Genomic DNA, 15507 nt, shown 5'->3' with positions numbered 1-15507 from the left:
GATGCCTATCTACACTAGGCCCACTTGCCTGCATTTGGCCCACATCTCTCTAAACCTTTCCTGTCCATGTACCTTTCTGAATGTCTTTTAAATATTGTAGTGGGGGGGGGAGGGGGGGGGGGGGTTGAGAGCCTTCGTAAAACAGTTGACATTTTAACATCTTCCACAAATAAACTCGTGGTCACGGGGAGAATGTACAAACTCTGTATAGACAGCACCCGTGGTCAGGATTGAACCTGGGTCTCAGGCTCTGTGAGGCAGCAACTCTACCGCTGCGCCACCGTGCCGCCCGTCTACAATTCAAAGGAGGTGTCAGGGGTTATGGTGAGAAGGCAGGAGAATGGGGTTAGGAGGGAGAGATAGATTAGCCATGATTGAATGGCAGAGTAGACTTGATGGGCCGAATGGCCCTAATTCTACTCCAATCACATGCTTATGACTAATGATCAAAGATGTGCGGGTTTACAGGTTAATTGGCCTCTAAATTTCCCCTGTGTATGAAGGAACTGCAGATGCTGGTCTAAAGCCAAGATAGACACAAAATGCTGGAGTAACTCAGCAGGCCGGGCAGCATCTCTGGAGAGAAGGAATGGATGACGTTTCGGGTCTTAGTTGAGTTAGTTTAGAGATACAGCGCGGAAACAGGCCCTTCGGCCCACCGGGTCTGCGCCGACCAGCGATCCCCGCACACTCACACTATCCTACACACACTAGGGACAGTTTACACTTATACCAAGCCAATTAACCTACAAACCTGTACGTCTTTGGTGTGTGGGAGGAAGCTGAAGATCTTGGATAAAAACCCACGCAGGTCACAGGGAGAACGTACAAACTCCGTACAGACAGCGCCCGTGGTCGGGATCGAACCCTGGTCTCCAGTGCTGCATTCGCTGCAAGGCAGCAACTCTACCGCTGCGCCACCGGGACTGACTTCATCAGACTGAAAGTCACGGGCATGGGAAACGAGAGTTATAGACGATGATGTGGAGAGATTTCGATCCAATGAATGAAAGATTGACTTGAGTTTAGTCTGAAGAAGGAATCTGCAGTTCTTTCCTACACAAGTAAAACAAGGCCATGGGCAAAGGCGTTTTAATGTACGCAACGATAAACTAAACTCAAATATTTTTAGTTATCTTTCTTTGGAAGGTGCATTTTAAGAGAGTCATAAATGTAAACAGTGTCTGTTTGCTTCAAGGTGCCTTTCTTTTTGTACATTATCTTTGTGTTGTACACAATGCTGCCGCTATCAATGCGAGATGCCATCATCGCCAGCCTGCTCTCCTCCATCTCCCACGTCCTCACCCTCAGTATTTATCTGTCCACCACGTCGAAGCCGCCAACCTTCCTCGCTCAGCAGGTGAGTCCGCTTTACCAACTTTCTATCTGTTTAGTTTAGTTTTAGTTTAGAAATACAGCGCGGAAACAGGCCCTTCGGCCCGCCGAGTCCATGCCGACCAGCGATCCCCGCACTCTAACACTATCCTACACACACTAGGGACATTTTTTACATTTACGCCAAGCCAATTAACCTACAATTTGGGGAGAAGGCAGGCACGGGTTATTGATTAACCATATAACCATATAACAATTACAGCACGGAAACAGGCCATCTCGGCCCTACAAGTCCGTGCCGAACAACTTTTTTCCCTTAGTCCCACCTGCCTGCACTCATACCATAACCCTCCATTCCCTTCTCATCCATATGCCTATCCAATTTATTTTTAAATGATACCAACGAACCTGCCTCCACCACTTCCACTGGAAACTCATTCCACACAGCTACCACTCTCTGAGTAAAGAAGTTCCCCCTCATGTTACCCCTAAACTCCTGTCCCTTAATTCTGAAGTCATGTCCTCTTGTTTGATTGTGGATGATCAGCCATGATCACAATGAATGGGGGTTTCTGCGCGTCTTTGGTGTGTGGGAGGAAACCGAAGATCTCAGAGAAAACCCACACAGGTCACGGGGAGAACGTGCAAACTCCATTCAGATAGATTCAACCTGGGTCTCTGCACCGAAGGGCTGTAAGGCAGCGATTCTACCGTTGCAGCACCGTGACTGCTCTGAACACACACACAATCTGAATCAAAACCCCATTTTAATTGAGTAAATTGTTTCATTTATTTAATCGGGAGCAATGACACTAAAATATTTCGAGCAATGAACTTAATTTTATCTTCCACACTCTTAAGAAATACAGTATAATGTTATTATATAACATTTTTAAAAATCAATTTGAGGCTTATATATAAGGTGGACAGTCAGAACCTTTTCCCCAGGGTAGAGATGTCCAACACTAGAGGTACAGAGCTGTATTCAAGATGTTTTCAAGAGAGAGCTAAGGGCCTGTCCCACTGAGGCGATTTTTCGGCGACTGACTGCCGCCGACATTCACGGTCGTTGCGGGACGCCGAAATGGACCCGCCCTACAACAGTGTCTGCGACAGGCTACCACCTAGTCGACGACAAGCCACGTCAACCAGCGACACAATTCCTCGTGACTTTGGACGTCAACCTACAACAACCTACGACCACACAGGCGACAATCTATGACAACCAAAGTCAACCTACGTCCACCCGCAACAAGCTACGACCCTGTCGGCGACAACTGAAGACAATTCAGTCGCTGGTACCTGTTGCCGGTTGACACAGGTTGATGCAGGTAGCCGCCAATGGAATTCACCAAAGTCAGCACTGGCGACCACCAACGTCACCTGCCGACATCCTGGCGACAACCTACGACAGGAGAAGACAAGCCACGTCAAGCCCACTGTTGCCGAAAGGTTTTGAACATTTCAAAATCCAGCGGCAACAAGAAAAAAAGTGGTGACACTTGAGGAGACAACTCACGGCAATACAGGTGCCACCCCACGACCATGTGGTGACTGCATATTTTCCGAAAAAATCATCTAAGTGGGACAGGCCCTTTAGATTTAGCTCTTAGGGCTAACGGAATCAAGGGATTTAGGGAGAAAGCAGGAACGGGGTACTGATTTTTGATTAAGAAGGAACTGCAGATGCTGGAAAATCGAAGGTACACAAAAATGCTGGAGAAACTCAGCGGGTGCAGCAGCATCTATGGAGCGAAGGAAATAGGCAATGTTTCGGGCCGAAACGTTGCCTATTTCCCTAACTCCATAGATGCTGCTGCACCCGCTGAGTTTCTCTAGCATTTTTGTTACCTACTGATTTTTGATGATCAGCCATGATCACATTGAATGGTGGTGCTGTCTCAAAGGGTCGAATGGCCTACTCCTGCACCTATTTTCTATGTGTCCATAAGGTGAGATTCAGGGACAGTTTCTTCCCGGCTGTTATCAGGCAACTGAACCATCCCATCACCAATCAGCGAGCGGCCCTGAGCTACCATCTACCTCATTAGAGACCCTTGGACTATCTTTAATTGGACTTTACTGGAATTTGTCTTGCTAGAAGTTACTCCCTTTAATGTATCTGTACAATGTGGATGGTTCCATTTTGATAATTGTTTAGTCTTTAGCGCTGGCTGGCGTTGTTAAATACTGTGCGGATTCCAAAGACTGATGTCGTTGTTTTGGTTTTCCAGCTCGTCTCCAATGCTGTGATATTCCTGTGCGGCTGCCTGGTCGGCTTTTTCCATAAGTTTTCCATGGAACGTGCTCTGGAACAAACCTACGAAGACACTCTCAGCTGCATCCAAATAGGGATGCAATTGGATGTGAAGAAAAAACAGCAGGTCAGGAGATCATCTTCCCAACTCCCCCGAAAATGTACAAAATCAAGGTCGCAATAGATTCGGGACTCGAGGGTCCGAGTTGCAGGGAGGGGTTGAGTGGGCTGGGACTCTATTCCCGGGAAGGCAGGAGGATGAGGGATGGATCTTATAGAGGTGTACAAAATCATGAGAGGAATAGATCGGGTAGATGCACAGAGTCTCTTGCCCAGTGCAGATAAATGCACAATAATGCCTAAGTTTACGATCGATATTGCAGGCAATTCAACGATCGCGACGTTCGCAAAAATGTTTCAAATCCCTGGCACTTAATGCTGGGAGTCCAGACATTTGATTCTCGCTAACGGACACAAGAAATCTGGTGGCAAACTAATTTGGATAATTATCGTGGATAAATACAAGCCAGTTTCTTCTATTCCTGGGAAAGAGACAAAGTGCTGGAGTAACTCAGCGGGACAGGCAGCATCTCCGGAGAGAACGAACAGGTGACAGAGGAATGGCTAAAAGTCTGTCTGAAGAAGGGTCTCGACCCGAAACATCACCCATTCCTTCTCTCCAGAGAAGCTGCCTGTGCCGCTGAATACTCTTTGTGTTGGAGCATCTCTGGAGAACATGTATAGGTGACGTTTCTGGTCGGGACCCTTCCATTCCTATCGAGTGTATGCCGAATGGATTATGACTTTTTGAGACTGGTTTTAAAACAATTAAAATGAATTAGGCTTCGGCCTGATATTACAACAAATGTAATGGTGAATGTTTAGTGGCGATAAAAATATTAACCAGGGCTCTTGTAATTCATTTCTTGCAGGAAAGTTTGCTGTTGTCTGTCTTGCCAGTTTATATATCAATGGAAATGAAACTCTCTATAATTGAGCGTTTGAGGGAGAGTAACTACTACCCACACAAGCGGGATAATTTCCACAGCTTATACGTGAAACGGCATCAGAATGTCAGGTACGGTGTCGATATTGTAGATCGTGACAGCATTCATAAAGATTAGAAAGTAGGCCTTCTGTTATCAATTTTATTTCAATTGGGTCATCCCGCTTGTATTTTGTCATGCAACGTTTAAATGTTTAACATTTGGGGCAGGAGCATGGATAGGAATAGAGGGATATGGGTCAAACGCGGGCAGGTGGATCTGGTTTAGATGGGGCATCTTTGGTCAGGAGTGGACTATAATCCCTGCCTCAACTACCTCATCTGGCAGCTCGTTCCATACACCCGACACTCTCTGTGGATAAAAGTCGCTCCTCGAGTCCCCATTAAATCCTCTGGTCCTTGACTCCACTACTCTGTGTAAAAGGCTCTGTGCTCTCTCCCTATTTATTCCCCTCAAGTTTTATTCCTCTCTTCTATTAGATCATCCCTCAGCCTCCTGCACTCCAACCTCTGCTTATAGCTCAGGCCCTCGAGTCCTGGCAACGTGGACAGGGGGCGGCCCAGTGGCGCAGCGGTAGAGTGCCTGCCTTACTGCGCCAGAGACCCGGTCTGTACGGAGTTTGTACGTTCTCCCTGTGACCGTGTGGGATTTCTCCGGGTGCTCCGGTTTCCTCCCACTCTCCAAAGACGTGCAGGTTTGTAGGTTAATTGGCTTCTGTAAATTGTCCCCAGCGATTAGGAGGTGAGCGGAGTCAGTCCGCCCCACAGCAGAAAGGGGAAGAGTTGTACAGTTTGATTAGTGGGCAAAATTAGGGAACATGGTATTGGGGGTAGAGTGCTGACATGGATAGAGAAGTGGTTGGCAGACAGGAAACAAAGTGTAGGGATTAACGGGTCACTTTCAGAATGGCAGGCAGTGACTAGTGCGGTACCGCGAGGCTCGGTGCCGGGACCGCAGCTATTTACAATATACATCAATGATTTGGTTGAAGGGATTCCAAGTAACATTAGCAAATTTGCAGATGACACAAAGCTGGGTGGCAGTGTGAACTGTGAGGAGGATGCTATGAGAATGCAGGGTGACTTGGACAGGTTGGGGGAGTGGGCAGATGCATGGCAGATGAAGTTTAAGCCATTTAGAATGGAGACGAGGAAACATTTTTTCTCACAGGGAGTGGTGAGTCTGTGGAATCCTCTGCCTCAGGTCCTCTTGATGCTTTCAAGAGAGAGCTAGATAGGGCTCTTAAAGATAGCGGAGTCAGGGGATATGGGGAGAAGGCAGGAACGGGGTACTGATTGGGGACGATCAGCCATGATCACATTGAATGGCGGTGCTGGCTCAAAGGGTCAAATGGCCTACTCCTGCACCTATTGGCCATTGTCTATTGATAGCCACAGGGAAAAAAGGATCTCCTGCAGAGGCTAACAACATATTTCTCATCGCTGCATCACCAAAACTTGGTAGACAAAAAACTCAGCGGGACAGGCAGCATCTCTGGAGAGAAGGAATGGGTGACGTTTCGGGTCGAGACCCTTCGTTAGGCTTCACCAAAACTCGACCTGAAACATCGCCCGTTCCTTCTCTGCAGAGATGCTGCCTGTCCCGCTGAGTTGCTCCAGCATTTTGTGTCTTATCTTCACCAAAACTTATTGTCCCTTTTATGTGTTCACAGCATCCTGTACGCGGATATTGTGGGCTTCACCCGTTTGGCCAGTGACTGTTCACCCAAGGAGCTGGTCGTCATGCTCAACGAACTGTTTGGGAAGTTTGACCAAATTGCGAAGGTAGGCATCTAGAAACATAGAAAATAGGTGCAGGAGGAGGCCATTCGGCCCTTCGAGCCAGCAGTATCACAACAGTATCGCACAGATCTAAACCGAATGAACGAATACTCTACGGTAGACAAAAATGCTGGAGAAACTCAGCGGGTGAGGCAGCATCTATGGAGCGAAGGAACAGGTGACGTTTCGGGTCGAGACCCTTCTTCTCGAAGGAATAGGCGACGTTTCGGGTCGAGACCCGGAAGGGTCTCGACCCGAAACGTCACCTATTCCTTCGCTCCATAGATGCTGCCTCACCTGCTGAGTTTCTCCAGCATTTTTGTCTACCTTAGATTTTTCCAGCATCTGTAGTTCTTTCTTGAACAAATACTTTATTGTCAGTTGTGACAAGTCACTCTGAAACCCTTTGTTTTGCATCGCCAAGGTATGCAAAGAGTCGGCACCTAAAGGGCACCGACAAAGTTACAAAGCATCCCATTCCGAGACTTCCTTTGTTCCCGGCGGCTCTTCTTCCAACTCCCACGTGGCCCATCCTCACTATTCTTCATTATTCTTCATATTTCCTCATTATTCTTCATCGTGGTTCTTTTCTTAGTTGTGAAACTATGATACATTTGACCCCCCCCCCCCTTGAAGAGTCAAGTCAAGAGTGTTTCATTGTCATATGTCCCAATGAAATTCTTGCTTGCTGCAGCACAACAGAATATATAGTCACAATAAATAATATAATAAAAACTCAAGAACAAACAATAACAGTGTAAATGTCATTAATGTTTTATGTGTCGTGCCTAACTGTCACTGTATGTCGCTGTTGTCACTTGCGAGCGGAGCACCAAGGCAAATTCCTTGTATGTGAATACTTGGCCAATAAACCTACTCATTCATTCAAATGTGAATTTCATAGTGAAATTCTTTGCTTGCATCCCCAGGGTATTCGAATAGTCGCCACATAAAGGGCACTTATTAAGTTACCACGTGCCCCCTCGCCAGGCCCCCCTCTGTTCTCCCCCCCCCCCCACCCTCACGGTGGCCCCCCCACGCAGGGGCCCTCCATTGTTCCTTCCCCCTGGCAGTGGCGACAATTTTGTGAGGTGACGGTAAACTGGGCGGCACAGTGGCGCAGCGACAGAGTTGCCGCCTGGTGTTCGATCCTGACTACGGGTGCTGTCCGTATGGAGTTTTGTACATTCTCCCTGTGGCCACATGGGGATTTCTCCGGGTGCTCCAGATTCTTCCCACACTCCAAAGACGAGCAGGTTTGTAGGTTAATTGGCTTCTGTAAATTGTCCCTAATGTGCAGGATGCCAAACTGGGATAATATAGAACTAGTGTGAACAGGTGATCGCTGGGTCGGCGAGGATTCGATGGGCCGAAGGGCCTGTTTCCATGCTGTATCTTTCAACTGAAGTAATCTAAGCAAGTGCCGAGGTTCGTGTTTATAAGTGTCCATAAGTGATAGGAGCAGAACTAAACCATTCGGCCCATCGCATCCACTCCGCCATTCAATCAGGGCTGATCTATCTCTCCCTCCTAACCCCATTCTCCTGCCTTCTCCCCATAACCTCTGACACCCAAACTAATCCAGAATCTATCTATCTCTGCCCTAGAAATATCCACTGACTTGGCCTCCACAGCCGTCTGTGGCAAGATCCTCCTGGGTTGTGCCTTGTAGATGAGGGCAATGGTTTGGGGTGTTAGGAGGTGAGAGTATGACTGAGGATACCCTCACTTTGGACATGGTTGATGTGGTTTGTCCACTTAGTTTTCCGTGCAGTGGTGACCCAAGTGTAATGAGAGTGCAGAACCCAGTAAATGTGTGGGTACTCAACCCACCCATCATGGTTAGTGTAACATTTAGCAAACATAGTTGAATATGCTGGGGAAGACACAAAATGCTGGAGTAACTCAGTGGACCAGGCAGAACATGGATAGGTGAAGTTTCTGATGGATCTCTTCTTCTGATGGTCTTCATTTATGCACACTTGCAACTCCCACAAAAGGCTAAGAGTCCTTTTAATATTATTATATATATATATATATCTATATCAACTTAAAAATTCCACCCACATTCTTTCCTCTAGCTTCACAATTTGCTACTGTTCAAACCTATTGTCTCACACCTGTCATTTCATTTCTGGCCTTTGTTCCACCATCTGCCTATCAACCCCCTGCCCTCTCCATAATACACCTGATACCTCAGATAAACACAAAGTGCTGGAGTAACTGGTCAGGCAGCATCTCTGGAGAAAAAGAATAGGTGACCTTTTGGGTCGGGTGGGTCCCCACCCCACCCTAACCGTCTCCTAACCATGTTCTCCACAGATGCTGCCTGGGCCCGCTGAGTTACTCCAGCACTTTGTGTCTATCTGAGGTAACAACCAGCACGTACAGGCCTTTGTTTCTCCACCTATCACCTGCTGGGCTTTCTCCTGCCCTTCTCACTTCCAGGCTGAGAAGGATCTTGATCTGAAACATCACCGATCCTTACGTAATGGTTACGTTCCATGAACCCTTACGTAAGTCAGATCTTATGTTAAGTCAGATCTTAGGTTAAGTCAGATCTTAGGCTAAGTCAGATCTTATATTGTCAGATCTTAGATTAAGTCAGGTCTTAGATTAAGTCAGATCTTAGATTGTCAGATCTTCGATTAAGTCAGATCTTAGTTAAGTTGGATCTTAGTTAAGGCGGATCTTAGTTAAGTCGGATCTTAGTTAAGTCGGATGTTAGTTAAGTCGGATGTTAGTTAAGTCGGATGTTAGTTAAGTCGGATGTTAGTTAAGTCGGATGTTAGTTAAGTCGGATGTTAGTTAAGTCGGATCTTAGTTAAGTCGGATCTTAGTTAAGTCGTATCTTAGTTAATTCAGATCTTAGTTATGTCAGATTTTAGTTATGTCAGATCTTAGTTAAGTCAGATCTTAGTTAAGTCAGATCATAGTTAAGTCAGAATGTTTAAGAAAGAACTGCAGATGCTGGAAAAATCGAAGTTAGACAAAAATGCTGGAGAAACTCAGTGGGTGAGGCAGCATCTATGGAGCGAAGGAATAGGTGACGTCACCAATTCCTTCGCTCCATAGATGCTGCCGCACCCGCTGAGTTTCTCCAGCATTTTGTCTACCTTAGTTAAGTCAGATCTTACGCAAGTCGTAATCTCCATCCCATGCCTGAAATAACTCACTGAGTCGGAAGTAAGGTCTCGACCCGAAACGTTGCCTATCCATGTCTCCCGAGAACAAGGAGACGAGTGCAACGAGACCTGGGTGCCCTTGTACATCAGTCACTGAAAGTAAGCATGCAGGTACAGCAGGCAGTGAAGAGAGCTAATGGCCTTCATAACGAAAGGATTTGAGTTTAGGAGCAAAGAGGTACTTCTGCAGTTGTACAGGGCGCTGGTGAGACTGCACCTGGAGTATTGTGTGCAGTTTTGGTCCCCTAATTTGAGGAAGGACATTCTTGCTATTAAGGGAGTGCAGCGTAGGTTCACCAGGTTAATTCCCAGGATGCCCGGACTGACATATGACGAAAGAATGGAGCGGCTGGGCTTGTATACTCTGGAATTTAGAAGGATGAGAGGGCATCTTATAGAAACATATAAAATTCTTAAAGGATTGGACCGGATAGATGCAGGAGAAATATTCCCGATGTTGGGGGAGTCCAGAACCAGGGGTCACAGTTTAAGAATAAGGGATAGAATAGGGGTCTTCTCCGCCATTCAGTCATGGCTGATCTATCTCTCCCTCCTAACCCCATTCTCTTGCCGTCTCCCCATAACCTCTGACACCTGTACTAATCAAGAATCTATCTATCTCTGCCGTAAATATATCCACTGACTTGGCCTCCACAGCCGTCTGTGGCAAAGAATCCCACAGATCCACCACCCTCTGACTAAAACAATTCCTCCTCATCTCCTTCCGAAAAGAACGTCCTTTAATTCTGAGGGTATGAGCTCTGGTCCCAGACTCTCCCACTAGTGGAAACATCCTCTCCACATCCACTCTATCCAGGCCTTTCACTATTCTGTATGTTTCAATGAGGTCCCCCTTCAATATGTTGGTGATTCAGCTTTTTTTTAATATTTCAGGAGAATGAGTGCATGCGGATTAAAATACTCGGCGATTGCTACTACTGCGTCTCAGGACTGCCCGTATCTTTACCAAAGCATGCAAGGAATTGTGTGAAGATGGGTCTGGACATGTGCGAAGCTATTGAGTACGTAATGATGGCCGTCTGAGAAACAAAGGAAATAGGTGCAGGAGTAGGCCATTCGGCCCTTCCAGCCAGCACCTCCATTCAAACTAAACTACTTGTCTAAATGTCTTTCAAATGTCACTATTGACGGCAGGTAAGCACGGGAAGACTCGTGAAGATTTTTCAACATGTTGAAAATGTCCATGAGAGCCCCGAGTACCGACGAGCGGCCATTACCGTAAATCTCCGAGTTCGAATCAGGACAAACTCGGGAGAGCTCTTGGAATGAACTCGTACCGTGGGACAGGGGTTTAACACTATATGGAACTCTAAGAGGGCATGGTGTTTTGAGGCTGTGGGCTCTATGCAGCCTCTCGCTGTAGTTGGCAGTCTCCAGTGCAGGCAGTGGTGTGGGATGTGGTAGTGATTGTGTGTTCTTGCCCGATGCAGGGTGGTGCGTGCGGTGACTGGGGTGGACATCAGCATGCGCGTGGGCGTACACTCGGGCAACGTGCTGTGTGGGGTCATCGGCCTGAGGAAGTGGCAGTACGACGTGTGGTCCCATGACGTAACCTTGGCCAACCACATGGAATCTGGAGGCGTCCCTGGGTGAGTAGCGTCCACAAAGATGCCGGCGTAACTCAGTGGGTCAGGCAGGATCTCTGGAGAAAAGGAATGGGGCTGAGATCCTTCTTCAGACTCCAAACGTCACCCATCCCTCCTCTCCAGTGATGCTGACTGTCCCGCTGAGTTGCTCCAGCATTTTATGTCTACCTTCGATTGAAACCAGCGTCTACAGTTCTTTCCCACACACGAGTAGTGTTTACCATCACTAACCCTGGTACGAGCTGCGTTTCCCGTGTTCATCAGAAGCAATTGTACCACAGACTTCTCTGCTCACTTATGGAGTCAATAGACAATAGACAATAGGTGCAGGAGTAGGCCATTCGGCCCTTCGAGCCAGCACCGCCATTCAATGTGAGTCATAGAGGGATACAGTGTGGAAACAGGCCCTTCGGCCCAACTCGCCCACGCCGGCCAACAATGTCCCAGCTACACTAGTCCCATTTACCTGCGCTTGGTCCATATCCCTTTAAATCTTACTTGAGGGCTAACTTGGTTAGGAAAATGTAATGAAGATTTACAGAGATATTGCATGGAAACAGGCCCTTCGGCCCACCGATTCCATGCCGACCATCACCAAAAGGCTAGACGGTACAGGGCGGCACGGTGGCACAGCGGTAGAGTTGCTGCGGTTTCCTCTCACACTCGAACAACATACAGGTTTGTAGGTTAATTGGCTTTGATAAAATTGTTACTGTCCCTGATATGTGTGTCGTTGGGATAGTGTTAGTGTGCAGGGATCGCTGGTCAGTGCGGACTCGGTGGGCCGAAGGGCCTGTTTTCGCACTGTATCTCTAAACTAAACTAAAATGTGATTTTGCACACCTCTGTAAGATCGCCCCTCATCCACCGAATGAGGGCTCCATGGTATAAGGTGCTTGCCTGCTCAACCTCTCCCTACAGCTGAGGCCCCGCGAGTCCTGGAAACATAATTAGTTCCAGGAGCAGAAATATTTGGCTCATCCAGTCTACTCCGCTATTCAATCACGGCTGATCTATCTTTCCCCCCTCAACCCCATTCTCCAGCCTTCTCCCCATAACCGCTGACACCCGGACTAAACCAAGAATCTGTCAATCTCCGCCTTAAAAATATCCATTCACCTGGCCTCCACAGCCGTCTGTGTCAACGAATTCCACAGATTCACCACCCTCTGACTAAAGAAATTCCTCCTCATCTCCTTTTTTAGAGTACGTGCTTTTATTCCGAGACTCTGGTCATAGACTCCCCCATGAGTGGAAACATCCTCTCCACATCCACACTCTCCAGGCCTTTCACTATCCGATAGGTTTCACTGATTAAGCTTCCTCTCATCTTCTCCGCACCCTTTCCAGCTTGACAACATCTTTCCTATAACACGGTGACCAAAACTGATGTTGCCTGAGCCCCACTTCGTTCCTCCAGCAGTATTGATTTTGTCTCGGGTTTCCTGCATCTGCAGCCTCTTGCATTGCTCGGTGAGAGAACCCATCAGTGATAAGGTGATGATATTTTTGCTCCATTTTAAGGCGTGTGCACATCACTGCCACAACACTGAGCTACCTGCAGAAGGCGTATGAAGTCGAAGAAGGAAATGGTCACCAAAGAAATGCCTACCTCAACGAGCTGAAGCTCAAAACCTACCTGGTCATAGATCCAAGGGTGAGTATTAAACAGGAACTCCATTTTTTTTTTGCGGGCGGCAACAACTCCAGAGACCCAGGTTCGATCCTGACCACGGGTGCTGTCTGTATGGAGTTTGTACGTTCTCCCCGTGACCTGCGTGGGTTTTCACCAGTTCCTCTGGTTACCTCCCATATCTCAAAGACGTGCAGGTTTGTAGGTTAATTGGCTTTGGTAAAATTGTAAATTGTCCCTACTGTGTATGTGTGTAGGATAGTGTTAGCGTGCGGGGTGATCGCTGGTCGGCGCGGACTCGGTGGGCCGAAGGGCCTGTTTCCGTGCTGTATCTCTAAGCCATATCACACTAAAGTTGGCCGCACATCATTGTCTATGCTTCCCATAACACTCTACCTGCAGTAAACCCTCGTTGTCACCGACCAGTTTATAACGGATTTCGGTGATAGCGGGCGGACCTGCTGACCTTCACCGCAAGGACGAGCTGCCGACTCCACTCCGGGCCCGCAACGCCGCCCCGACCAGACCTTCTGCCGCCACTGCTGGTCCACACCGCCTCACCGCCCACTTCCGAACCATGCCAAACGGAGCCACCAACGTCTTATACAACTGCAACATGACCTCCCAACATGACCTCCCAACCTCTCTACGATACGATAGATTTATTTATCTCAGGAGGGACTTGATCTGCCAACAGTCATAAAACACAAAATACATGAAACATGACATTAAAGTGACGCGTGCAAAGATTGGGGGGGGGGGGGGTGCGGGGTTGAGGGGTGGGGAGTCAGTCTCAGTCTACCCCACGACAGAAGGGGGAGGAGTTGTACAGTTTGATAGCCACAGGGAAGAAGGATCTCCTGTGGCGTTCTGTGCTGCATCTTGGTAGAACCAGTCTGTTGCTGAAGGTGCTCCTCAGGTTGACCAGTGTGTGTCACGGAGGGGGTGAGCTGTATTGTCCAGGATGCTCTGCAGTTTAGACTCCGTGCACTTGTGCCTTAGCTGTGTGGTGCTGAGCATCTCTCTCTGGTGTTATTACCATCCACAGACCACCCAGCAGAGCCTGAAGAGCCGCCATTTGCCAATGCCAAGGCACTTGAAAGGAGGGCTGAAGATGAGAGCATCTGTCCGCATGACCCGATACCTGGAGTCGTGGGGAGCAGCGAAGCCCTTCGCCCACTTACAGCAGCGGGAGAGCGTCGGCAGCGAAATCTCCACGCCCAGCGGGAAGACCAGGATGGTAAAAAAAAAAAAAAAAACGCGTACCGCGCTGAAGGTGCCACTGCCCGTGAATGAGATCGACCCATGTCCACGGCCTCCTCCAGTGTCTGTGTGGGCCTATGCACAAATTGGAGGAACAGCGCCTCGTATCACAACTAATATCAACATTACATTCTCCACGGGCGGCACGGTGGCGCAGCGGTAGAGTTGCTGCCTCACAGCGCCGGAGACCCGGGTTCCATCCTGACAAAGGGTGCTTGTCTGTACGAAGTTTGTACGTTCGTACGTCCGTGACCCGCGTGGCTTTTCTCCGGGTGCTCCGGTTTCCTCCCGCACACCAAAGGCGTGCAGGTCCGTAGGTTAATTTGGCTGTGGTAAAAATTGTCATTTGTCCCTCGTCTGTCGGATATTGCTAGTGTACGGGGAATTCTCTGCCTCAGAGGGCGGTGGAAGCAGGTACTCTGGATGCTTTCAAGAGAGAGCTAGATAGGGCTCTTAAAAATAGCGGAGCCAGGGGATATGGGGAGAAGGCAGGAACGGGGTACTGATTGGGGATGATCAGTCATGATCACAGTGAATGGCGGTGCTGGCTCGAAGGGCCGAATGGCCTACTCCTGCGTCTATTGGCTATTGTCTATCACTGGATGGCGTGGACTCGGTGGGCCGAAGGGCCTGTTTCCACGCTGTATCTCTGAACTAAATTAAGCTGGACAGAGTGAAGAGATGATTTACAAGGATGTTGCCAGGACTCGAGGGCCTGAGCTATCGGGAGAGGTTGAGCAGGCAAGGACTTTATTCCTTGGAGCGCAGGAGGCTGAAGAGAATGGAGTGAAAAATCATGAAAGCAACACACAGGGTGTACACACCGAGTCTTTTACTCAGGGTCCGATCAAGAACCGGAAGTCACGGATTTAAGGTGACAAGAAAGATTTAACAGGAATTTGGGGAGCAACTTTTTGACTCAGATAGTGGTGGGTGCATGGAACAAGCTGCCAGAGGAGGTAGTTGAGGCAGGTAGTGTAACTGCATTTTAAAGACACTTGGACGGGAGAGGTTTAGAGGGAAATGGACAATAGGAATCATTGAAAGAAGGAATGGGTGAATCAGTCTGAAGAAGGGTCTCGACCCGAAACGTTGCCAATTCCTTCTCCCCAGAGATGCTGCCTGTCCCGCTGAGTTACTCCAGCATTCTGTGTCTATCTTTGATTTTGACCAGCATCTACAGTTCCTTCCTACACAAGATTCACCGAAATGCGGGCAGGTGGGACTAGTGCAGATGGACATCTTGGTCGGCATGGGCAAGTTGGGCTGAAGGGCCTGTTTTCATGCTGCATCATTCTATGAAACAGGCCCTTCGGCCCGACTCGGCCATGCTGACCAAGATGTCCATTGAGCTAGTGGGCAAATGGGGCATCTTGGTCGGCAGACTGTAATATGGAGGGATATGGACCACATGCGGACAGGTGGGACTAGTGTAGCTG

The 15507-nt window shown here is 48.3% G+C and overlaps 1 protein-coding gene across 3 annotated transcripts in view; it reads left to right on the top strand.

The window, feature by feature from the left end:
• adcy7 (adenylate cyclase 7) overlaps window positions 1–15507 on the top strand; it is a 52217-nt gene that overhangs the window by 2784 nt on the left and 33926 nt on the right. For all 3 annotated transcript variants that reach the window (XM_033036358.1, XM_033036360.1, XM_033036359.1), the window contains exons 3-10: window positions 1199–1360; window positions 3570–3719; window positions 4525–4670; window positions 6272–6383; window positions 10460–10587; window positions 11017–11175; window positions 12697–12829; window positions 13854–14045. In XM_033036358.1, coding sequence (XP_032892249.1) covers window positions 1199–1360; window positions 3570–3719; window positions 4525–4670; window positions 6272–6383; window positions 10460–10587; window positions 11017–11175; window positions 12697–12829; window positions 13854–14045 — 1182 coding nt within the window. The remainder of the gene's footprint in view (window positions 1–1198; window positions 1361–3569; window positions 3720–4524; window positions 4671–6271; window positions 6384–10459; window positions 10588–11016; window positions 11176–12696; window positions 12830–13853; window positions 14046–15507) is intronic.

This window comes from Amblyraja radiata, chromosome 17 (genome assembly GCF_010909765.2).
Source record: "Amblyraja radiata isolate CabotCenter1 chromosome 17, sAmbRad1.1.pri, whole genome shotgun sequence".
NCBI classification, from domain to species: domain Eukaryota; kingdom Metazoa; phylum Chordata; class Chondrichthyes; order Rajiformes; family Rajidae; genus Amblyraja; species Amblyraja radiata.
Note: the sequence above shows the minus strand (reverse complement) of the source record. Positions and strands in the feature narration are given on the sequence as shown.